At 49.1% G+C, this 25,426-nt stretch overlaps 1 protein-coding gene across 2 annotated transcripts; it reads right to left on the bottom strand.

The window, feature by feature from the left end:
- KPNB1 (karyopherin subunit beta 1) lies at nt 1–24,480 on the bottom strand. Of its 2 annotated transcripts, XM_030508997.1 has the most exons (22): nt 24,113–24,480; nt 23,775–23,833; nt 20,612–20,794; nt 19,169–19,369; nt 17,287–17,439; nt 16,403–16,462; nt 16,013–16,102; nt 15,721–15,831; nt 14,083–14,184; nt 12,633–12,857; nt 12,056–12,247; nt 10,728–10,858; nt 9,403–9,550; nt 9,075–9,146; nt 6,607–6,751; nt 4,903–4,985; nt 4,199–4,306; nt 3,797–3,940; nt 3,599–3,704; nt 3,153–3,267; nt 2,399–2,560; nt 1–1,487 (listed from the first exon to the last, which is right to left on the bottom strand). In XM_030508997.1, coding segments are annotated over exons 1-22 (2,631 nt in total). In that variant the 5' UTR covers nt 24,153–24,480; the 3' UTR covers nt 1–1,486. The 2 variants fall into 2 exon arrangements, with proteins under 2 accessions (XP_030364857.1, XP_030364856.1); XM_030508996.1 differs by lacking the exon at nt 1–1,487 and having other exon boundaries at nt 2,395–2,560.
- Between the last annotated feature and the right edge of the window lie 946 nt (nt 24,481–25,426).

The raw sequence follows: 25,426 nt of genomic DNA, 5'->3' as shown, positions 1-25,426 counted from the left end.
TATTGGGGAATGTTTGACACCATTTTATTCATCTTCAACTGCAGTGGAAAAATAGAACCTTTTACAAGTGCCGTCTTGTGTAAGCTCAAGTCAGTATATATATATTTTCTATAAATTTCTTTTCTCTCTTTTTTCTTTCCTTTGTTTTGTTTTTGAAGTGCAGCAAGAGACCAAATACCACATTAAACCTGATCAAATAAAGAGCACAAAAGGCCAAGCAGTTTCCAAATGGCATTTTATCATCAGATCGTGGTTGAACATTGAATTTATCCTCACTTCTTTAAGTTGGTTTTCTTTTTTTTTTTCTTTTTTTTGCCATCCAAACTATTACCTGAAGTTTTCTTTTTGTTTTTCAACTCTTTGGCACAATTTGTTTGTGGGTGTCGGGGCTGCTACAGTCCAAGTCAGGAGAGCTCTTTCCCTTTGCGTTCTCACTGCCAATTGGGAGCACTGAACACTTGTACTTTTGTTTGAAGCCTGAAATCGCGTTTGACATTTTGCTTTCCATTCCCTCTAACGCAAGAGGTTGGGGTCGGGTTTTCTTTTTTTCCCCCCATTTCTACATTCACAGTTGAACAATATTAAGGAAGGAAAAGGCGCTTTGATGAACCGAGATCATGGAAAGCGACACTGGGAACGGGAGCTCTGAACATTCGTCAGTGTTTCCCTAAAATAAAAAGCCCTAAAGAGCGACTTTCCTTATTTTTCTTTTTTTTTTTTATTATTTTGTCTTTTTTTTTGTCTTTTTTTTTTCCCCTCTTTTATTTTTACATCTCTTACGCTGCATCAGTAGACTGAACTCTGGTTAGTTTATGAAATGCAACAGCTAACCCTTTTTTTTTTTTTTTTTTTTTTTTTGTCTTTTTATCATTTTTTTTTTTTTTGGGTGGTTTTTGGGAAAAGATAAACTGCAATGACTTGAAGTTGAGAATGTGGATACCGCCTCATTCACACACACTCACTCCTAAGACTGAAAATCCTTCACCTCCTCCTCTCATCCCATCACCGACAGCATCGTGCGGCAAAAGGTCAGGGCAGGCGGCTGGAGCCCCTGGCTCCATCCCTCTCCAGCAGCCCAAGCCAAGAGCACCACAGTTGAACCCAGTTTCCTCTCCTCCAAACCGGCCGTGTTCCCCTTCTACACCGGCCACGACAGAGAAGCTGGTCCTGGTCTGCCTGAAGAAGAGACTCGCTCATTCCTTGGACAGAAATCGGGTCGTTCCCTCTTCCCAAAACCAGCCGGCGCCGGGATTCCTACGCAAGTCAGTGCTCAGCTCGCTGACAGCGCTGCTGCTGCGGCGGGATTCTCAATGTGGTGTGTTTCAAGCCTCACTCACACTCATCCTCTCATTCCCAAACATTCAGCATCCGTGCACACTCCTCACTTCTGTGGTTGGTTTTGTTTTTGTTGGTTTTGTTTTGCTTTTTCCTCAAAAGATTGGAGATTTCCAGTGGGGGCCTCAGGTGTCATCCCAATGGTAACAGATCTGTAAGCAAAAAGGGTTCATCAACAAGTAACCCCAGCCCCGCGGTCAGGAGGTGAAGCTACGAGTAAGTGGGGTGAAAAGTGACTTTGCAGAAGCAAGAGAGAAATAAATGGGACACTTTGGGACTTCTCACGGTGGGGTGACAAAGCTGTGACAGATTTATTCTCCCAAATGCAGTTACACCATCCTACCCCTCTCTACAATCTGCTCCTTTGTGGTGCTTCACCAGAATCACAGCCTCAGAGTATCTCAAGCTGGAAGAGACCCTTAAGGGTTGAATCACAGACTGGTTTCAGTTGGAAAGGACCTTAAGATCATCCAGCTCCAACCCCCTGCCGCGGGCAGGGACACCTTCCACTAGAGCAGGTTGCTCCAAGCCCCTGTGTCCAACCTGGCCTTGAACACTGCCAGGGATGGGGCAGCCACAGCTTCTCTGGGCACCCTGTGCCAGCGCCTCAGCACCCTCACAGGGAAGAGGGTTCTTTATATCCAACCTAAATCTCCCCTGTTTAAGGGAGTTCATCGAGTCCAACCTCCTGCTCCTCACAGGACTACCTAAAACTAAACCAGAAAGACTAAGAGCATTATCCAGATGCTCCTTGAACTCCAAGTAGGACTGAGGAGCCAACGAGGCTTCAGATTGTCCCTGACTAGCAAGGGTGACACACTTCACAATGCAAGAAGCCCCTTGGTCTGCATCTGGTCCTGTGAAAGCCAAGCAGCTCGCCGTGTTCCTCAGTTTGTACTTGTTCTGATAGACAAAGACCACAGATGGGGCTTGTTTACAGAAAACTACCCGAGATACAACCTCCCAGAGAACAAGGCTTCGGTGAAGCGTCTCTTTCAGGCTCAGGAGTTTAGCCAATTTCACAATTATGCAACATGAAAAGGAGGTGGGTGTAAGCCCTTACCAAGCTTGATTCTTCAGTTTTCTCAGTTCTTTAGTCGCCCAGGTAGCAAGGGTTTTTGTTTTGTTCGTCTTGGATCTTCTTCCTTCAGTTAGCAGTTCATGTATCATGGGTCTAGATTCTACTAATTTCAGTACATCTTTCCCAAATGCTGTACACAAATCCCTGCAGAAGAAAAGAGAGAGGCTGTAAGGCTGAGTGCCACAAGCAGATGTTCCCGTACCACTGTGATCAGTTCTTACTAGCAAAGAGAAATCTGACTCACAGCTCATGTCCTTTTTAAAATGCTGCATATGGTCACTAATTTCAGCAGGAGGAAGCTCAACAGTCTTCTGGAATTGTGACTAACTGGAGATGTTCAATCTCCTTGTCCAAAGACTGATCTCTCCTGTGTTCCCTTCCCTAAATTCCATAGACAAGATTAAACCACCCTGACCCCCATTCCTCCGTATCCAGGGAACTGAAGGTGGAAGGGGGGGAGCTTGTTTTCAAACCTAGGTCATCCTTGACAAATCCTAGATCTGGGATTTCTGTAGCACCCCCCCAGTGTTCACTCCTACCTACAGATTTTCACCCTGTCAGTTAAAGGACCTCACCTGCAGAACCACTTCACACCTTGGGTTAAACATCCAACACGCCAGAACTGACACTAAACACTTCAGACAGTCGTATAAACACAGCTTCAAATATGAAAGGCAGTTGTACAAAGGTTTCTATCCATCTAATGAGTGTGCTGAAACGGGGTTGGGATGCTTACCCTATCAGGCCAGCAGCACACGCCACTACAACATCGGTGTGATCCTCATCTCCAGCAATGTGGTCAATGTAAGATAGAATAAATTCTACTCTGGGCTGCACCAGCATCACATCCGCTGAAAGAGAAGAGCTTGATGAGAGCAGGGTGAAACACAGTTTGTGTTCAACAGTCTGCCCTGGAAGAGGGTTTCCAGGATAGCCCCAAACGGGCAGAACCTGACCCCAGAGACAGGGAAAGACTGCCAGAGGAAGAGGAACTGTAGTGAAGGGCTCCAAGCCCATTCCTGACTCATGGCAGCAGAGCACTCACTCCCACACAAAGGGAATGAACAAGGATATACCCTCGGATGTGACAACCACTGTGAAACAGCTCATCCAAGGCCAGCTCTTCCCATCTCCCTTTCTGACCTCAGGCCCAGAACAACCACTGCAGGACAGAGTACTCACGATGCACATTTTCTTGGTCTCCCTTCAATCCCTGGATAATTCCAGTGTAAGCTTCCAGGCAGCCCTCCCTCAGCTCATTCAGGTAATCCACCATGTCATAGTCGGACTGGAAAGGCACCAGGAAAGCAACACTCAGTGGGTGCACAGCCCTTCCTTGTGGTTTTAATGCACTGGAGAGGCACAGCACCACTGGCTCACCTTATCAACCTGTGCTTGAGAAGCCTGCTGGAGGGTGTTCAGTACAACATCTAGGTACTTCTTAAACTCTCCTCCAATGGCAAGGGCAATATCACCAAACACCGAGAGAATCTCAGGCTTCACAGACCTATGAACATTTTCATTCTGGAAGAGAGTTCAGTGCCGCTACATTCAGTTGCATTTCTTTTTAAGGAGGGAGGAGCTAATAAATTAGGCCATTTCCTTGAAATGTACATCCTTACCCCCAATAAATTTGGATTCCATTCAAATAGTAAGCCAGATAGTTGTCAAACACGAGATCTTCAGAGCATGCCTAACACTTCTGCTTCTCCCACCTCCCACTTTCTTCTCAGTGTGCAAGCCAACTGTTACTAACTGGCTAATGAGAAGGTAAACACTCACCCCCAAGTTCTCCAGGAGCAGCTGCATAACCTCATCACAAAAAGGCAGGATGTTGGATTGCAGGGCTCTGCATAAGTCACCAACCAGGCCCACTGCAGCCAGACAAACCTGCAAATAGAACAGCAAGTGAGACACCCACCCAGTGAGTCAGTCTTCCACATTCTATCCTTATAGCTTCAGCTTATTAAAGCCCTAAGTGGTGAGAGTTTGCAGCCATTAAATGACCCTCTTAGAGCAGATGAGGCCCTTCCTTAACCAGTTCTATCACCACGCTGCAAAGAGCTCAACTTGCTTCAGCAAGGGGGAGGGAAAGAGATCCAGATGCCAATGTGACAGGTACTTGGTGTGAACAAACACTACCAAGTTCAGCAGCTGGGTGGGCTAAACATCCACCCCACAGGGAGCACCACGACTTGACCTGCTAATGGAAACACACAGCCAGCAGCAACCTCTTTCCTCATCAAGGCCAGCTAATAAGTGAAAACACAGGTGTCAAGTCAATGAAGGCCTTCTGCTGAATTAAACATGAGTCTAAATCTGTGCATACAGCCAGTAATTACAGAGAAGTCTGTGGGGCTCCAATTTTGGTTTCATCACCAGAAGCTGTGGTATTTTATGGATGCACACCCACTGAAATCAGCATCCCTGAGCAGATGAGAACTTAAAGAGATTGTGAACACAGGGCTGCCTGGTTTGACCTCTACCTGGTACTCAGCATAGTTCTTCAGTCCAATGCCAAGGAACGGTTTGAAGGCATCCATGTACTTCAGAAACTCTCCACCTAAGACTGTGCATGGAAAATAGTCTAGTTAGAGAAAAAATCCCAATTTAAGACGTATTTGCTGGACTTGAACCACACAGCAACCCACTGTTATATTCCACCCAAGCCCAGTACCTGTAGGTTCCACAGAAGCCCAACCAACCAGTTCTCCACTAGAGATAGATCACAGCATCAACTAGGTTGGAGAAGACATTTAAGATCATTGAGTCCAACTGTTACCCCAGGTAACACCACTAAAACATGTCACTAAGGGCCTTGTCTCCATGTTTTTTGGAACACTTCCACATCACACCCAAACCAAGCATTAGTGGAATGTGTCCATCTGGACTAAAGAGGTTTGGAAGTGCTCAGTTCCTCACAGGCCTCTGAAGACAGACAACCACCTCCTATGCTCAGGAAGGATGTTGAGATACACCTTTTCCCATCACTTTATCACCATAACAGCTTCAACATCTTCCTTCTGGAAGGAGCTGCTTGGCCTCTTCAGTGTGCTCATATTTAACTGGAATTTGAAGTAAAGCATTCCTGCTCTTCTCTGCAGACTCCTTCCCTTCTCCAAGTCACTTGCAATTCTAAGACCACACATGCAGACTTCTCTATCCAAAAGTGAAAAGGTCTTGGTCTCAAGAGGAACACACTTCCCTTTCTGTGTGCAATGATCCCACTCAGCCTTCTCATTCACTTCCCAGCTTCCTCAGGCAATCCCACTCCACGTTCTCAAGAGCAGTCAGAGGGGCCCTCATGAAGACCTGCTCTCCAAACACACCGGTGTTGGAAAGGGCTTCTGCAAAAAGCCAAAACTAGCTGTGCTGCACTTCAAAGGTGCTCTCAGAGGAACCAGGGATGTACTTCCACTAGAAACAGGTCCTGTCACCTGCTAGCCAGGATAACAGCCTCAGGAAAAGTCGACTCAAATGAGCCTCTCTACAGATTGATGTCCCTGAAGCCATTTCCAATCCATGCCTGGCTTTTATTAGAGAGAAGGCAGCAGTGTCAGGCAATGAGGTCACATTCAGACTTTCAACAGCACCTCAACTTTCCCACTCCTTTGACAGCAGAGTGCGTTCCTAGAGCTCTGGGTGATGCCACATCCACCACCCTCTAAAGCCAAGCCACGAAGCTCAAACTGCCTGGAACACCACAACCCAATTTTTCTTCACCTATTGGGACCCACTCGAAGGCTCATCTTTGCCCAAGTGATTTCTTTGAAACAAGAACAATGACTGTAAATCCACCCCGACAAAACTCCACGAACCCACCATGAGTCACGGGCAGCGGTGAGTATGAATCATGCAGATAAATCTGTCCTGCAGCAGCTCAGGGACCAGGTTGTGCTGGGCACTCTATGTAGTAGCACTAGAGGGTTGGTTTTTTTCCTGGCAGAATTTGCATTTTAACCATGTTAACTGCAAACAAACCATTCATTCATGAAACAGCCCGTCACAACCAGCCACTCGCAGCTTCACAGAGCGATGTGGTGAGATGTGTGGTCAAAACCATACCCCAAGCAAAAGCAGGAACTCATCATGTTTCTTGCCATATAGACAAAAAGAGAAGGAAGCAAACTAGTTCTGCCCCAGCTTCACCTCTCCCTGAGCACCACCTCGCTCTGCAGCTCAATACTGACCTTCTACCAGGGTGCTGACTGCCATCAAGGCGTCCTCCTGCACGCCCCCCGAGCCCGCCGTGCTCTGGAACATTCTCAGCAGAGATGCCATCACCACGTCGGAGATCTGCAAAGCATCCTGGTGCTGGACCTTCCGCAGGACGTTCTGGGTGGGAAAGGAGAAAGAGATTGTAATTGCTTCCATCTCTGTGAGGCTGGATTGTGCCTTTCCATCCCCTGCGCTCGGCTCCGAACACTCGTGACCACATTTAGGCTGCTAAAAACGAAGCTGCTGTTTGAACTCTGCTGCTGCAAAAATATGCTTTGTCAGTGCAAGTGCAAAGTCCCATTCATTTTAGCTGCATTCAATTTTCCAGCTACAGAACAAGCTGAATTTACCCTTCCTGCTGCATAGGCTATTCTCCAGGCTTTCCATTTGTCAGCTGGCATTAAATGTGACCAGCCCATACTTGGCCCTATCAAAAAAGCCCCTTTCCATCACAGCAATGTGATCACAATCTCTTGCTGCCAAGCATGGGTTGCACGTAAGCTTTGCTTCTAAACCACAGAATTAAACCTCAGCAACGCTGGCTGTTAAACCAGGACATAAGCCTGTCCTTACTGTTAACTGCACTTAAACCTCTCTTAGCCAGGGAATAAATTAACACACAACCGCTGCAAAATACACTTACAGGAATGGGTTTAGCAGCGAGGTGTTTGCAAAGCAAAACTGATACCTGATTACAGCGAGCAGAAAGGCCAAGGAAACACCTTGGGTAAATACCTGAGCTGAACCTAAGCTCTGCTCCTGCAGCTCTGCCCATTCCTTTCAGCACATGAACCACAGAACACAACCTTGATGTGTCCTGATTTAAAAGAAATTTGCATTTCCGATGTAAATAGAGCCTCTTTGCTGAGTGTTACTTTGGTCTTAAAAGTATCTGCAGCAACTACTGTAAATACTTGAGATTCAGATTTTGTGATAAAGAAGAAACACACGTGGCCAAGTTAAAAGGAGAAGTTAAATCCTGCCTGTCCTACACTTCCCACAGGCAAACAAAGCTGTCCTGAAAGAGATCTGTGATCACAGCACGCCAGAAAGAGGTATTCTGGATGCTGAAGGCGCCTCATTAAAGCCCAACACAAAGATTATTCCCATTTACCCATTATTTGGGAAATTACCCTAAAAATTGGCAAATTAAAGGAGCTGCTGATGGGCTTTTGAATGAGCAGGATGAAGTTATGGATTTCTCAAAACAACCTGGAGGCAACACCCAGGAGACCTCCTAACCTTGCTTAAGAGAAGGGGAAACAAAGGGGATAGAAACAGGCTGTTACCTGGGGGGGAGGAAAAGGCTCCTGTTGCTGGGCTCACAAGAACAGACACACAGCACAGGTAACACCAGCCAGCAAAGGGATAAATCTGAGCGGAGGGAGACGCTCTGCTCTGCTTTTATGTCAGATCACACAGCACTCTAACACCTCCTTTCTTCCCTGAGCTGCCCAGAGCCACGTTGGTGCTGAGCCTACATCTAATAGAGAGTTTTAAAGCAGCACCTTGTAACTGTTAGTAACCTAGGCACGACAGCCCAGCACCACCCTTGCTGCAGCACGAACAGGAAAGCTTCAGTAGCAACCACCACCTATTGCAGGATGGTCTGATGAATCTCCTCAGCCGTTTTGAGGGAAAAAAAGTGGCTGTTTAGGCTGGAAAAGACCTTTAAGATCACCGAGTTCAACTGTAATGAAAACAGGCAACTTAAGAGGTTGCTTTTCCCCAAATACAACTTAGCAGAGGAAAAATTAAGGAATTTGCATAGAGATGATTCATTTATATTCACCCACAAAGTTTCAAAGTGCTTTTGGGATCAAAAAGGAAACAGCTAGAGAGGAGAGTTTGGGAAAAGCTTCTAAAGCAAATGAGAGATTTAACTCCCCTTGCAATCAATAGCAAGAAACTAGAAAAATTACTGAGCAACCTGTGTACAAGTAACTCCAGGACAAAGCAAGAAATGAAACGTGGATGCATCAAGACCACTTTGTAGGAGCAAGCAAGGAATTGGAATGTGCTTGCACCCAGAGTCACACGGGCTGTTCATTACCAGATGTTTAATTTCAAGGACACTCAGTGCATTTTAATTAGTGCCATTTTAAATAAGAACACCAACCACAAGAGGCAGATGAGCGAATTAAAGCCATTATGGAGGTTTTTTGTCTGTGCCAAAGCCATTGTTCAGCCTGTAGCCAACATAAATGCCAATGTGAAAGTATATACAACCCCTACCATGCTGCATACAGTGTTCTTTATTCATATTGCCCTATATTTTGTACGTCGTGCTCTACTGAAACCTTCTGAACCTTGTATCACCCCACACACGTCAGCTGGGACACAAGATCCCATTTCCTCATTCAGATCTCCTCAGGGGCACAGACGCATCTCTAAAATCACCACTTTCCCATCACCACAAGCACAGGAGACAGGGACTTACCTGGAGAGTAGCACAAAGAAGAGACTGAAGATCATTGAACTGGATTCTGTCCGAAGTGCTCTGGATATGAGACTGCAAAAGAACAAAACCCCACAAGTGAAAAGCCTGGCCCACAGTCCACACAAACCCAGTGGATTCTGCCACCACTGTGAGTTCCAGAGATTCAATGTGCTCCTTCATATTTAAGGCAAGAGGTACTGTTCAGAAGCTTAATGTATCTACCCACCTCTAACGAAATAAAACCACATTATACCACAACATATGCACTCAGCAACAAAACTCATTTTCCTACCCCAGACAAGCCACAGCACAACGGCAACAAACCCACCTCCATCTGCAGCACTTGCTGAAGTCGTTCCATGATGACCAGAGTTGTCTTTTGGACAGCAGGGTAACAGTCCTTGGCACTGTTTTTCACTATCTCCATCAGAGATTCATATGCAGAACTCCTCAAGTTATTCTGGTGTCCATCAGGCCTGTAACAGAAGGGATGTATTTGCAGCTCCCAGTGCTCAGGCTTGCTTAGAAACAAGACTCTTTTTTTGAGTATAGCAGCTAAATTTTGGTGTTGTGACAAGCAGAAGCACTTGCATTCCTGTATTCCAAGACTTGAAAGTAACTGAAATTTGTGAAACCACTTTTGGAACAACTTTTCATTTGCTATTAATAATGACTTCCAATATTTTCAGTCGCTGGCAGCAAGTACAAGAACAGAAAAAGCCTCAAACCCACATCTCCCAGTGTGCTGTTCCTCTGTCTGGGAAGAGATGGTCTCCAGAGGTGAGCAGCATACATTACTACCTCTGCCATCCCTTCCAGACCTCAGTGAGGGTGTTAAGTTTGACATAAAGACACCTGAGATCTGTGCTAAGATGACTGACGAGCTTCAGAGCCTTCAGCTCTGAGAAGCATTTTGCTTCTGGTTGGATGTAAATTAGACAGGAAGAGTTTAGACTTTGAACTGTTCAAGCAGGGACATCATTTAAGAAGCAGCAGTCCTGCAGCAAAAGGCTTCAACTGACGACTGAATTGATCTAAGGATTGAACTCTGAGCTGTCAAGATACATTCGACCTTCAAGGCAGAATACTTCAGCCTTACCCTTCTTCTTGCATCTGCAGAACTGAGAACAATATTTTGCCTCATCTATTTATACTGCAGCTTAGTTAGGAAAAGGGCAGTATCCAGCTTAACTAGGTCCTCATCTCTTCTGGGAGTACCTGGTGCTAATGTAAATGGATGTAACACCACAGCAACAGCCAGGGGATAAAACAATCCCAGGAAAATGAGCTGCACGATACACACAGGTTTCTAACGACATCTTGCTGCAATCCTGATTATTTAGTGGCCTTGGAGCCAACCTCGATGAGCCTTAGGACTACTGAAACTGTGGGGGGGGTCTTCAAAGTAAAACATGGAATGGGTGCTCCGGGAGGAAACCCCACATTTACTAAAAGCAGATATGACAAAATACTGTGAAATTATTCTGTGTGAACAGCTTTCTTCTAGGGATTAGCATTCTTTATTCCATGGGATACAAAAAAAGCCCGGTTCCGATAAAACACCGCTCAGATCCAAGCTGCAAGAGGACCAGCAGCCTGAAGGAAGGAAAAGAAGCATCTTTGCAGAGCTCAAGCCAGTGATTGTAGTGTTACCTATCCGCAGTCTCCAGAAGTTTCTGAACTATTAGCTCAAATGAAGTGGATAAGCAGTAGGTTGCTGGTTCTTCCTGATCATCAGCTACGTCTGCAGCTTCATAGGCAGCTTCAGCAAGACTAGAGAAGGCCTGAAACACAGAACCACCATTGCTATTACTCAACGGAGTTTACCCTCACAGGCCCAGAAACAGATCCCAACAGCTTTCATTCTAACGGGACCATCCCAAACATGTGCAGGATGAACAACTCCCTCCACAAAGCAGCTCATTGTTCAGTGCACTGAACTGTGGTCCAACAGTGGTGAAAACTTCACACTTAGAACATTAACTTGCAGGGTGGTCATGCTGTCTGCAAGCCAACGCCTGCACAGCACCACTGGTCTCAACAACCAGCAGCTGTCAAGAGATTTCCAGCTGCAGAGCAATTGTAACTGCTCTGAGAGGTGGATTAGAACAGTTGAAAGCCTCCTGATCTTCACTTCAGTCTAAAAACACCCAGTCATCATTGTCTTCAGAAGACAAAAGCCACAACTACAGAGGCTTTTGCCAGGACCAACAGCTCAGAGCAAAGCTCCCACACCGACTAGAAGTCTTCAAACCTCTGGAATACTAACAGACCAAATTCTGTCACCTCTAAACCTTGGTTTGACATGCTCATCTTGAGCTCAATTCTTATGGAGCAGCTCTCTCAAAAAGGAAGGAAACACACCCTCTTCACAGTGAAAGATCAGATATGCTGTTTGGTACGAGACATGCATCAAGATGATGATACAACTCAAGTTAGCAAACCAACCCCAGGGGCTGCAGCTCTAAGTGAACAAGGAAATCTCATGCTCCTCAATTTAGCTCTGGAACCACTGCAGAAGCAGGCTGGGGTAATCAAGGCATCACGTCTCTCCCTTAATGTTAAGGCAGCAATCCAGCTGTCCCAAGGCAAAAAGCTAAATCCCAGCATCCCTTTTCTAAACAGCTATCACAGTTTTCACTAGGGAAAGCTTCCACACCATTTTCAAAGCAAAGGCAACTTCTACACTCAGCGAACATTAGCATTTCTCTCCTTAAAATCCATTTCTTCCTTTATTCTTTCCTACCAGAGCCCCAAAACAGACTTGAGATAACTTACTGTTATAACCACAGTTGTGTGCTGGATGACCAAGCTATAAGTCACCTCTGAAATTCATTTAAGTCTGAGTATATATACATTTGGGTGTGTGTATATACATATATATGTGTGTGTGTGTGTATGTATTTGTATATATGAATATGAGCTGCATTCCCTTGTCAACAGAAGCTTATCCCACATCCACCAGCGAGGGGCTGCCTTACCCAGCACACGTTGGAGGCCACTCTGGGCTCAGCACTCAGGCCCTCCATCAGACACTGCAGCAGTGGAGCGAGGTAAATGTCATTGATGGCAGCTTCAGGAAGCATCTCACAGATCCTGCCCACGGTCCAAGCAGTCGTGTCTCGAACCACAACGCTGGGGTCCTTCATTAGTTCTATTAAAGTTGGCATTGCCTAGAAGAGAATTGCAAAAATCAGGGGATTTTAGGCAATATATGGAAACTGAAATTGGTCACCACTTTGGATTTTAATGAATCCCCTTGGACTGGGGAGGACAGAACAGTGTAGATCCAGCCAGACTGTTACTCTGATATTTTAAGATTCATAAAGTTATTGCTCAGGGTTAAGCCTCAGTTATTCTGCAGCCCTGCATGTCTGTGTGATTCAAAGCATGTAACCAACCTACTTGCCCTAGGCCCACCAAATCTGACTAAAACATCATCAAAAGGTGACATCCTTTTTGCTTTTCCTTAGATTAAGAGCAACGTGCAAAGCCTCCCCCAAATAAATCAGGAAGTTTTTGCTCTGAAAGCCTCCAAGAAAACATAATGAATCTTACCTGTATGACTAGTGGTTTGAGCTGGTTAGGCTCTGGTCCTTCCAAAATGCAGCCAAAAGCCATCACAGCTGCATCTCTGTATCGCCAATCTGGGTTTTTAATGTGTTCTTTAATAAAGGGCAGCACATGAGGAACAATGTCATCTTCACAGCAGGTCGCCAGGAGCATGAGGCAGACTCCTGCTGCTTTGCAGGGGTTCCAGTCGTCATCATCATCATTTTCATCCTAAAACAACAGCACCCGTGGTCAGGCCGGGGGAAAACATCCCTTACCCACTGCAGGCAGTGCGTCCTGTTGGATTACTGCAGGGAACACTGCCTTAATACCAGCCTTTATATTTAGAAATTAATGTAGGTCTGGAAGTACCAGCTGTATCTCTGGCAGAGAAGCACCCCGAGTTACTTGCATCATCTGTACCCTTTCCACCCCGGTGGAAGGCTGCTAGCTCTTTACTGACACACCTACAGCAGCCTCATGCATCTTCCCAACTGCTTCTCTCTCATCCAGGTTCACATTTTGTTCCTTTGATCCATGCCATTGCCTTGCAGAGTGGCCATTGTAGTTAAATAGCTTCTTCCCCCCTGTCAGCTCAGCCACTTCCCAAATTCCTTTGAAGCTGTGTACCTGTGATTCTCTCATCTGTTTTATCTGTCCTGGTTTAACAAGCACTTTAGAACCTCCTGCAGTTCAACTCTCTGCATCCATGCAGGCAGCAATACAAAACCAGGGAACCAATTCTCTGGCTTCACTAGGAGCACCAAGCATTTTCCCAGTTCACTGCAGTAAGCCAAATGAACTTCGTCCTGGATGGCTTAATTAACAGTTTTCTTTTATAATTAGACCTGCTGCAGCAAATGATACCATTAGTTTTGATTAGGCTGTGAAGCACAGTCCAAACAAGTCCTTGTGAAGTGCTTACTAGGTACTCGATGAACACAGGGGCCTCCCAGTTCAAGTAGTAAAGCCCAAGAATTGGTTCTCAAATGATGCAGAGCCCATATATTGGGTTTAATCTCCCAGATATTTCATTGGGAATACAGATCAACTGTACAGAATACAGATCAACTGTACAGAATACAGATTAACTCTCCAACCTCTTCAGAAACCATGAATACAAGCGCGTGTTAACAGCATTAAAGTGACACCACACGCAGTCTCTCAGGCTCAGCCCTAAAAATGATGCATCATTCGGTCAGAGTGGTGCATGATGTCTCATCCCAGCCCAAGGACTGCCACGAAAGGTGCTCTGAACACGTGCACCAACAAAAACCACCCCAGGGCACCTAAAGCACCTTTGGGACCAAGCATATCGAGAAGTCACCCGTGCAAGGGAGCCATGACCACCAGTGACAATCTCCTCCTCCATGCACCAGCGGAATCACTGTCCCAGAACATGGAAGCAGGCACAGCTGGGATTTTCTGGACACACAACAGGGATTTTGGAACTCACCTGTTTTGTTAATGTCTGTGTGAGAATGGGGACCAAATACTGTAGTGCTCCTTTCGCGTAAAATTTGCTAGTGTGCTCTGGGGGCCTTCCTTGCTCTGCTGCCTAGAGAAAAGAGGTTACAAAATGATTCTCAGTGGCTACATAGGCATGAAGTCTGAACGCTAAACTCCAGGAGTGACAAACTCTCTTTTGCATGCTTTCCTCTCCTTCCCAACGCAAACCTGGAGTTACTGCAGCACCCAGGAACCTCAAGGACACCCTGCACCAATCCCAGTCCTACTCGAGAAGCAAATCCCATTTGCCATTCCATGCACGTTCAGAGCTCCTCCTTCCTCACATGGGACAAACAGAAATGTTTTCAGTTTGCAGCCACCTATAATTATCAAGTGACCCCAAGCAGAAGCAGCAAAAGGTCTGCAGCGTATAAACCAAACCTACGTGCTGCTGCCTGTCCTTTTATCCTTGCTTTTTTGGGCATTCAACATAAATATATATTTAGCTACTTTTAAAGATGGGTATGATTCATCTAGAGCCCTTCAAAGTTTAAGCTGCTATTGATCTCTACAGCTAATTTATGCAAACAGCATCTGCATGCACGACACCACCCCAAATTTAATTCCATCCACATCCATCGTAAGGGATAATGATCACTTTCATTTTAGCCCATCACTTTATTCTTAACTCATAAATACTGTATTATACAGAATGTGATCAACCTTTTTGCACGCTGGGCTAGGACTAAGTTCTGTCAATGACCCCAGAATCTTACATGTCAACGAAACAGAGCCCACGAGGCCTCCAAGACAGCAGGGAAGTCAAGAAACACTCTCCCTTCAACATGGTATCTCAAGAATTCAAGATGTTGTCTTAATGAAGGAACAGCTCAAAGATCTTCATGATACTGAGAATTTCCTGGTATTACACCATGCCTAACACACGTGCTTCATGCACATTTAGGTGAACCTTGCAGGAATAGCTCGAGTTGACTTCTGAATGCTCAAAAGCAATCAGGTAGCTGTCACACACCATTTGCAGAAAACCAGCACTTGTATGTCACAGCGTGTTCTCATCAAAGCTGTCACAGGATCTTTATCTCAAGTAGATTCAATTCCCAGCCAGGCTGGCATTTAAAACCATTTTGCTCACTTAAAAAGGCAGCTCATCCTAATCTAATCCAGTAAGCAAAAAGGGTTGTGTCCAAGCTACACTGAAGAACTTTACGTGATGCTACAGAGCCTAAGAAGCAACCCAAAGAGTTATGGAAGGGAATTCCAAATGTATTTACCTTGAATAGCAGAATAAATCAACCAGAGCTGATAGTACCCAGGCTAGCAGCTAAAAACTAAGCTGGGGACCCCAGCTCCATGCTGTCTGCAGCACATGGAACAGCCAGCCAGCCTCACAGGCTTTGTGCAGCCCCAGGTCTCAGCTTCGGTCACAGACATGCATCACATCACATCAGAGTGGTGCATGGTGTCTCATCATGGACCCACGACTGCCACACAAGGGGCTCTCCCACACTATTCCACTTGGGAGAACAGGAGGAGGGTTGGGTGCAGTTCAAACACATGAGCTCTGCATTCCCAAAGAGATGATCACGGGCACGTGCTGCTTCCCAGTGGTCATTTGGAAGCTCACCTCGGATGCCTCGATAGCCAGGTCCATCTCCTCATCACAGACGTTTGACCAGAACTCGATCCCTTGCAGAGCCACCTCATCTATGTCACTTTTCATTGCTTCAATGGTTATCTTTAGAAACACGAAAGAAAGGAGGGGAGAGAAGGATGTTTTAGGAAGGAGAGGGATTCCCAGCATGCAGTCACAGCCAAAGCAAGCAAAGCAAACCAGAACGTAAGAACACTTTTCCTCTTGGATTGGGCCAAAGGAGCACTGGGAAATTAGACAAGGGCTGAGAAACCTGAGTACTCACAGCAAAAAGCGCAGGCCCCATGTATGTCTCCATATACTGATAATAAAGGGACATTATCTTCACCAAGTTCTGTAAGGCAGCCACTCGTACCTGTCAGAGCAGAAAACGGATCAAGTGCTTTGCAAACCAAGCTGTAGCCCACCACAGATTAAGAACCCAGCCTGGAGTTTACTCCAGAACTAATAAGGGCTTTACTAGGAGGATGCAAGTCACTGCTTGTGCACTTACAACTTCTAATTATAAGCATAAAACTCATTTTAAGCACTTAGAGCCACTTAACAGAATACTGTTTACTCCATGTAACACTTGACAACTGTCTGCTGATGCCAGAGGTTCTAGCCAGCTTCCCCAGAAGGTGCAGTGATGAACCAAGCCCTTCATTCCACTCACCCTTGTATCTGGACACTGCGTTGCTTCACAGACTACTTGCATAATAAAGTGCCTTTCAGACTAGAAGAAGAAATAGAAAAAGAACGTTAGAACTGCCTTATAAAAGCATTAAAGTCTTTGCATCCTTCCCATGGAGGATGTGTTTTGTGTCTGGCCTAGTACAGTCACTCAAGCAGCACTTCTAAGGATGAAGGAACAGTCCAGGTTACTATTCACTGCAGTATTTTCAATCATTTCTTCCCCAAAATGGGAATCCCAAACTTCCAATTTAAAAAGCACTTAACAGACTGTCCAAAATAGAAAGATAAAGCAGAATAAGTTCTCATTAGAAGACCTTCTAAGCAGAAGGTTCAACATGAATTCCATCTTCCCTGCATGTCCCTGATAGAGACCGACGGACAGACTTAATCCAAGAAGGAAAAGAGAAATCAATAGATTTTCCTGCTCTGGAAAGACTCTCATTCCAAGGCCCCTCTTCTGAAGCCTCTCACAGGCCTTCCTCCCCCCACAATTTTCAGAGGCAAAGTTAAATCTGGATTGCTGCCACACCACTTGAAAGGAAGTGCTGATCCAAGCTTGTACTCTCGCAGCAGCATTATAGGGTAGAGTCTGACTGGGAAGCAGAGCATCTAACAGGCTAAACTCTAAGGCCAGTTCAAATGTACCCAAAAGCAAGCCAGTGACACCTCCTTTCCATTGATGAACCTCTGAGAAGTTCCACAGTACTCCTGTGTCACAACAAGCACACACCAGACCTACAGAAATGAATCCAAGTCTCAGCTGCAACATAATTATGCATCAAAACTCAGCGTGGTGCATGATTCCTCATCACAGACCATGGATCCAGCCCTTGCAGTTTAGGCCACGAGTTGTCAGCCCCTCACCTCTTTGTCAAAGTTTGCTTTGGTGAATTCCAAAGAGTTCAGGAGTGCATTAGTAGCTGCTAGCTTCACATTGTTGCTGGGCTCTTCCTTTCTCATTCCCTGGATGATGGCTGTCAGGATCTCATTGGATTTGTCCTGAAGCTGTTCTGGATCCTAAAAGAAGTGTTAATAAAGTTATGTGCCAGCTGAACAGCTTCCTCTGTATTTGAAAGCATCCTAAGTTTGATCTCGAAATCTGCAAGTTTTAAGGTATTAAGGAAAAGAAGTTCTTTGTTCACTGGGAGGACTGGAACACAAGTGTAAGGAATTCACACACCACTGTCTTTACAGCTTCTGGGACAGGAAAGATTAGACTGAGCTGAGCACAGATACTCCAGATGCTCAAGTCACCAACACCAAATAAACTTCACTACTTCAAATAATAAGCCAAAAAGCTTCAGATTGCTTAACTTCATTCAATTAGCAAGTTAAAACATACTGATTTCCAATTCCTTTATCCACTGGGCAGAGATCTACACCAGCAGCTGAGGTGGAGACTTCCAATGGTAAAGTTGCCAAGATTTTTAGACATAGAGAAAAACTACATTGCCTGGACCAGGAGCAAGGACAGGTCACAGCCAACCTCCCCAGTGAAACCAACCCCCTGCAGCCTGATGAAAGCCCCAAACAGAGGATTTCTCTTTCTGCCTCACTATACTGAGGTTCAATCAGTGAATGCTGCATGTACGTTCTCCAAGGCAATCAGTGGCACCAAAAACCCAGCAGCTAACTTTGTTTTCCAGTGGCAGGTCACACAGCACACAGGGATTTAGCAATTCACACTGGAGACTCGATGCAACACATTGTGATACTGCAAACTACGCTGATCAGCATAGAATCATGGACTGGTTTGGGTTGAAGGGACCTTAAAGCTCATCCAGTTCCAACCCCCTGCCACAGGCAGGGACACCTTCCACTAGAGCAGGTTGCTCCAAGCCCCTGTGTCCAACCTGGCCTTGAACACTGCCAGGGATGGGGCAGCCACAGCTTCTCTGGGCACCTTTTGGAGAAGGTGCCTCAACGAGCTGCATGTTCTTGCCTGCGCATCAAAACCTCCTATATTAAAAATCAAGGGCCTCCTTGTGAAGATGGAAGGTAGCTGTCAGGATTCCCCACCACAGAAAGGAATCAAAAGCTTATCACTCATCTGGAATGTTTTACACAGCTGGATGTTCAGCTGAAGTTCTGTAGCAGCAGCCCTTGCCACCATATGACTGCAGCAACATAGAGACTTCAATGTGCACCTTATGAGAGATGACCTGGATTTGTGCTGTGAAAGCAGGTCAGTCCTTCCAGGCACCATCCTCATGTTTACTGCCCATCGTTCTGTCAGCACAGAGACATCCTCCAGACAGGTATTAAAAGACACAAGGAAGCATTACAGCCTCCTAGAGATCATCGAATGGTTTGGATGGAAGGGACCTTAAAGCTCATCCAGTTCCAACCCCTGCCACGGGCAGGGACACCTTCCACTAGAGCAGGTTGCTCCAAGCCCCTGTGTCCAACCTGGCCTTGAACACTGCCAGGGATGGGGCAGCCACAGCTTCTCTGGGCACCCTGTGCCAGCGCCTCAGCACCCTCACAGGGAAGAGCTTCTGTCTAAGGGCTCATCTCAATCTCCCCTCTGGCAGGTTAAAGCCATTCCCCTTGGCCTGTCCCTACAGGCCCTTGTCCAAAGCCCCTCTCCAGGTTTCCTGGAGCCCCTTTAGGCACTGGAGCTGCTCTAAGGTCTGCCCTTCAGGAGCCTTCTCTTCTCCAGGCTGCCCCAGCCCAGCTCTCTCAGCCTGGCTCCAGAGCAGAGGCACTTCAAACACACTCAGGGTGACACTTCAGATGTACTCACGATATCCTGACAGATGTAGCCAATGGCCTCCAACGTTGACTCTTTCATGTGCTCTGTGCTGTGCTGATTCGTAACGTTCGTTACCAACTGGGGAATGAGCTCGGGCCACTGGTTCATGGGGATCTCTGCACAGGCAATGCCAGCCACGCACTGAGAGGCCGAGCTGGGCCTGTACGTCTCTGTACCCAATGTCTGCAAAACCTGGGGAGAGATTGGCAGGAGATGGTTTATGGTGGTGACCGAAGAGAGATGGGCACTGGGTTGTCATTCAAACCACCCCCCTTCCCCAATACAGCACTTTGTTCTGCTTTCCCCTGCTGCAAACGAAGCCGTGACCACGGACAAATGATGTTTGAACTCAACTTGGCCATGGCTGCCCCTTTCAGGAAGCGAGATCCAGCTGTGGGATTCCATGGACTTCCACCACATCCTTTAAATCCCATACACAACGCTACGCGCCGTGACTCGCCGAGCAATTCCTTGTCTTGGAAAGCAACATTGCCAAAGCTAAACAAATTGGGGGTTAAAAAATCCCCCCAAATCCTGCACTGTTTATGCCGAGATAACCTCAACGGGGCTGAGTAATTCCCTTTCATTTTAATTGCAATTTGTGTGTTCTTCAATACCCGTTTCTTTCAAAACTGGAGGGTGCACATTTGCTTCAGTATTTCCAGTTATACACCTTCGTTTTCCATATATCCACTTAAAAAAGACTGGTTCTCTAATGACACTTGACAGAAAACAGTAATAAAGTGGGTCTGTCAGCTTCAGCACCCAATATGACAGCTCCTGTTTGCAGTGCAAGCTCCCCCTTAGATATCACCAGCGTAAAGAAAAGACTAAAGCGGTGTCACCATCGCTCACCCAACCTTATTCTGCTACGTACAGATCCTATCAACATTAAAAGAAACATATAAAGTGTAAGGTCACTTCTATCAGCCACATAAGGCTGCACACATGCATCACCCCTTTGTTCCCATCAGCCAAAAGCCACTCAAATCTGCCCCTGTAAGTCCCAAGCCTTGGCTATGGAAGAGCACAGGAGGCCTCAGGCAGGTTTCCCATCCGTGTGAAGATTTAAGACTGTCATTTCCTACTGGGAATTCGCACATCTTGGACCATATTCTACTCTTCAAAATTGTTAGGCCTCGTGTAGACACAGATGTTCAGACACAGGAGGCTGTTTAGAGGCTCCTTCCAACAGGATTTACAGGTGTGAATCTAAAAGCAGCAGCCTCATCCCTACTTCCTTGGCTTTACCCTGATCCTTCTATGGATTCAAGCAACAAAGCCCCCAGGCAAGTGCAAGAACACTGCTTGTGTCACGACAGGGAGCAGCCAGCCAATGGAAGACACCTCAGGGGGCAAAGGATGGACAAGACGTTCATCCCCCATCCCCGTGCTGAGGAAAGAAGAAAAGAGCCACAAAGCCACCAAACTTACGTAGTTCTTGACCTCCCTGCGGGCGTTGGCGTCGATGGCGAGCCATCTCTGCTGGTACTGAGCCTTGATGTCGGGGTCCTTGGACGTGAGCGAGTTCTTGATCTGCAAGCCGGCTGCCACGCGGGCAACTTGGCTGTTGCCAGGGTTTGCCAGCACTCTGGACAGTTCCACCAGGAAGGTTGGCTGGGAAGAGAGCCGGGATCAGGGCTGGGATCGGCACCGGGATCAGCGCCACCAATGAGGGGGAAAAACCCACCCAGCACCCCGAGAAAACCCCAAATCACCCAGAGAAATGGGTCCAGGACTTGCCAAAGCACCTTCTCTACCAGGCCTAGATCCAACCACCACCACCACATGGCTCTATCCCAAGATTACAGGTGTCAAGCTCCTAATTAGAACCACTGGGAAGCAACAGAAGTCAGCATTGACTTCGCTGGACTTGATTATTTTAGCTTCAGACTGTTACCTTCCCTGCTCCTGCCTGCTTTAAGTATTCCTTTAAATAAACTACTAGGGTCAGATGCCAAGATATGTATTTTCTGGATGGATATCAAATACGGGGAAGAGCAACTCTCTGCTGCTTGTTTCCTTGCTTCAAGGCAACAGCCAAACTACAATCTAACACAGGGATTGTTCAAATGGGAAATCAGACACTGCTTTGGTGCCTTACACACAGGTTTGGGAGATTAGAAACTCCCTCCTTTGCCTTCAAAGGTGCAGAGGCACACCCGGAGATCACCCCCCTCCAAAAGGGGTGGATGTGTGTGGATAGAAATACCTGACATTCGTGCCCCTTGCTTTTGGTGCGAGCGAGTGAGAAGTGCCTGCGCGGGTGAGCCCTTTCCTCCTCTGACAGCTTTGGGTTTCAGAGGCTTCTGCTGCGTGCAGGTTTCAGCAGTGAAGCTTTCCCATTCCACTGCCCCTCCAAAGGGTTTTGCTTCCCAGGAAAACCGTGCTGGGAAAGGCTGGAAGCAGCTGTGCCACTTTCAACCCGTTTCCCACCAAGCAGGGACACGCTTCTCCTGAACCTATTTCACATACAGTTACACACAACCCGCTTCGATAGCGTCTGTAACAGAACTTCAGAATCATACAAAGATTTTAGGGCACCAAAAAGCCATTTTTAAAGCTTCACTTCCCAAAGTTCATCAGAACCCTTGAGTAAGTCCATTATCTTGGACTCCACGTTATCACTGAGTGAGCACATCCCTTTGAAAGGAGATTTTAGTTGGGCTGTCTAGTGTGTTCAACACTCCAGCTGCAGAATTTGGAGACCAAAAACCATGGGACAACTTAAACTGATGAGCACGAGCCATTGGATGCTCTGCAATCCCAATGCAACAGACAAAAGCCCTGCAAATACACACACGAAACCCACTTCCCAACCAGCACGTTTTACACTCTGGTTTTATTACAAGTGAGGAAGGGTTTAAAAAGAAGTTCACAGGACAAAAACCAAAGTGTTGCTGCGTTTGCACTGAAATTGAAAGGTGAAGAAGCGTCCTTGGGTTTCTCACTCATAAATTAGCAATAAACCGTTTGTCTTTTCATGGAGCTTTGAGAAGCATTCTAGCTGAAGGTGAGAAGTGTGACATGAAGCCTTCCAGACCCGAGACTCAAAGCAAATGCAGATGTGTGCGACCTCAGCACTTACACCTATAGAAAGTGTCAATGAGAGCCTCAGAGAAGGGTCTAAATTAACTACAGGGAGGAAGAAGAGGGGGGAAATGAGGAAGAACAAGCTGCTCTGCTGGTGCATCTCCCTTAACCAACTGGGGGGTCACTTCCAGCTCCGGGTGCTCAGCTGCAGCCCTGAGCACAGAACCTCTGGCTGGACCTTGCAGCTCCTACCCCTGCCCATCTCAATCCTGTTCCCTGTGACGGGAATTGCCCTGAACCCTTCATCCTCCTGCCAAACCGAGCCATTAACTGCCCTCAGACTCTCCATGGAGCTCCTCAACCCCTGCCCTATGCTGGGCCATCCCACATCAGGACACCCATTTTTAGCCCTGTCATTAGCTCCATTTCCTCTGCTTGACACCTTGACCTGGCTCTCACAAGGCAGCAAATACAAAGGAACCCTTGGAAAACTGGCATTTTAAAAGCCTGAAAGGCAGGATCACGACAGGCTCCAGAACATCACCCTGAAATACTGCACACAACAGTGCCCAGGAAGCTCCAGTCTAACCAGGGAGACCCTGAGACTCAACAAACACCAGTTCAAACACCCTGTGACCTTCCCAGTTTACACCAGTGGAGACCAGGGTATGTAACCACAGAACCACAGACTGGTTTGGGTTGGGAGGGACCTTAAAGCTCATCCACTTCCATCCTGTTCCAACCAGGGACACCTTCCACTAGAGCAGGTTGCTCCAAGCCCCTGTGTCCAACCTGGCCTTGAACACTGCCAGGGATGGGGCAGCCACAGCTTCTCTGGGCGCCCTGTGCCAGCGCCTCAGCACACCAAAAGCAACGACTTTGAACCCCGAAGGACACGACTTCTGCTCGTGATGGAAACACACGGATGACAACACGAACGCCGGGTGCTGGGACCCCCTGACATGCCATGAACCACCCCACGGAGCACCCCAACCCTCCCCCCAGCGGCTCCGCACCCCGGTCCGGTGAGGAGCGAGGGGGGGGGTAGTTTTTTCCCCTCTATTTTTGCCTTTTTAAGCTTTTTTCCCTTCTTTTTCTTCCTTTCAGGAAGGTCACGGCGAGAGCTCCGGGCTCCGCTGACCTCCCCTGACCCCCCTCCCCGCGCTCCGGCGCTCGCCGCCCGCCTGCACCGAGCGCATCGCTGCGATGCGGCCGCGGGCGGGATGAACGGGGCCCGGGGCGGGAGGAAGCGGCGGGGCCGGGCGGCGCCCGGGGCAGCGATGGCCGCGGCCGCACATGGCGCTCCCGCAGCCGGCGCGGCCCCTTCGCCCGGCGCCGCGCTCCTATTGGCTAGCGGAGGAGAAAGACGCGCCGCTATTGGCTGGAGGAGGAGAAAGACGCGCTGCTATTGGCTGGGCGCGGCGGCCGGGCGCGGGCAGGGTTAGGCTGCGCCCCATGGCGGTTCAGGCGGGGTGGGGGGGGGGAGGGGAAGCGCCCGCCACCGGCCCCGATCCCGGTCCCGTCCCCGCCGGTCCCAGCCCCGGCGCCCTCCCCGCGCTCTCACCAGGTTCTCGATGGCCGCCTGCTCCAGGAACTTCTGCGCCGCCTCAAGCTCGGAGCGGTCTGCGGCGGGAGGTGGGGGGAGGGAAGGAACCGGCGTCAGTCAGCGGGCGGGCGCGCAGGGGCCCAACCGCCGCAGCCCTCCGGCGGACACCGCGGCCGAACCCATCGCTGCCCTCCCGCCGCCCGGCCCTGCTTCACACCGCCCCTTCCCGGCCAGCGGGCCCCGCGGCCTCCCTCCGCCACCGGCCCACACCCTCCCGGGGGGGGGGGGGCCTCAGCCGCCGCCTCAGGGGTGCGCGGCCCCCGCCCCACCGCGGCCCCGCCGCCGCCGCGCCCTACCCGGCGAGACCGTCTTCTCCAGGATGGTGATGAGCTCCATGGCGGCGGCGTGGCGGCTCCGGCGGGAGGGAAGGAGGGGAGGGGAGGGGGGGGGGGAAGCGGGGCGGAAGGGAGGGGAAGGGGGGGGTTTAGGGTTAGACGGGGCCTGCCCCGCGGACGCGGCCGAGGCGGGTTGTCCCCTCCGGGCGGGGGGGAAAAGGGGAGGGGGGGGGACAGCGGCGGCAGCGGCGGCTCCGGCTGCTGCGGGAGGCGGAGGGAGACAGAAAATACGCGGGGTTGGGGGGGGGGGGAGGTTCCGCGGTGGCGGGGCGGCCGCGCGCGCGCGCACACACCGAGCAGGGGCCGGGCGGGCGGCGGAGGGATACCAGCCGCGCGCGCCCCGCGCCGCCGCGCTGATTGGCTGGCGGGGAGCGCGATCCCCATTGGAGGGTAGCGGAGAAGGCGGGGGGGGGAATGGGGGAGTGAGAGAAGGGCGGGAAAGGAAGGGAGGGGGCGTGGCTTCCGGCGGCTCGCCCTCTGATTGGGCGATGCCGAGGGAGGGCGCCCCCCGGTGGCGCGCGGGGAAAACGGCGGCGGGCACGTGGGGGGCACCGGGGCGGCCCCGTTAAACGGGGCGGTGGGAACGGGGGGGGTCCGCTTCCCTCCTCACCCCCCCCCCGCTCCGCCTGCGTGCTGGGCCCCGGGCGGGGAGCGGAGAGCGGGCGGCCCCCGCCGCGGGTGTCGCACTGCACCGGGACCGGGGAGGCAGCGCCGCGGGGCGCACCCCCGCTCCGGGCCGCGGCCCTGGCTGCTTCCCCACGGTGTGTTGGTGCGGCCCGGCCCCGCTCGGTAACAGTCTGAGCCCAGTAACGGCGGCCCCGTGACCTGCAGGGCTGTTCCCCTGTATGGCCCCGGGAGGGAGCAATTAGTAACGCGATCAGGCTGCGGACGGGGAATAAAGGAGCAGCGAGGCCGCAGGGAGAAGGGAGGGTGACCTGGCGGCCCGGCCCTGCCAGCTCTGCCGCTCCCGTTCATTAATCATCCCTTGGGTGTGTTTTGCACCCCAGAAACGGGATCTGGGTGAATGCGGCCGCTCTGCACGGGGATGTGGGGGCCCAATACGAGAGGGACGTGGAGCTGCTGGAGCGAGGCCAGAGGAGGCCCCGGAGCTGCTGCGAGGGCTGGAGCAGCTCTGCTCTGGAGCCAGGCTGAGAGAGCTGGGCTGGGGCAGCCTGGAGAAGAGAAGGCTCCTTAAGGGGACACCTTAGAGCAGCTCCAGTGCCTAAAGGGGCTCCAGGAAACCTGGAGAGGGGCTTTGGACAAGGGCCTGTAGGG

Source organism: Strigops habroptila, chromosome 19 (genome assembly GCF_004027225.2).
Source record: "Strigops habroptila isolate Jane chromosome 19, bStrHab1.2.pri, whole genome shotgun sequence".
NCBI classification, from domain to species: domain Eukaryota; kingdom Metazoa; phylum Chordata; class Aves; order Psittaciformes; family Psittacidae; genus Strigops; species Strigops habroptila.
Note: the sequence above shows the minus strand (reverse complement) of the source record. Positions and strands in the feature narration are given on the sequence as shown.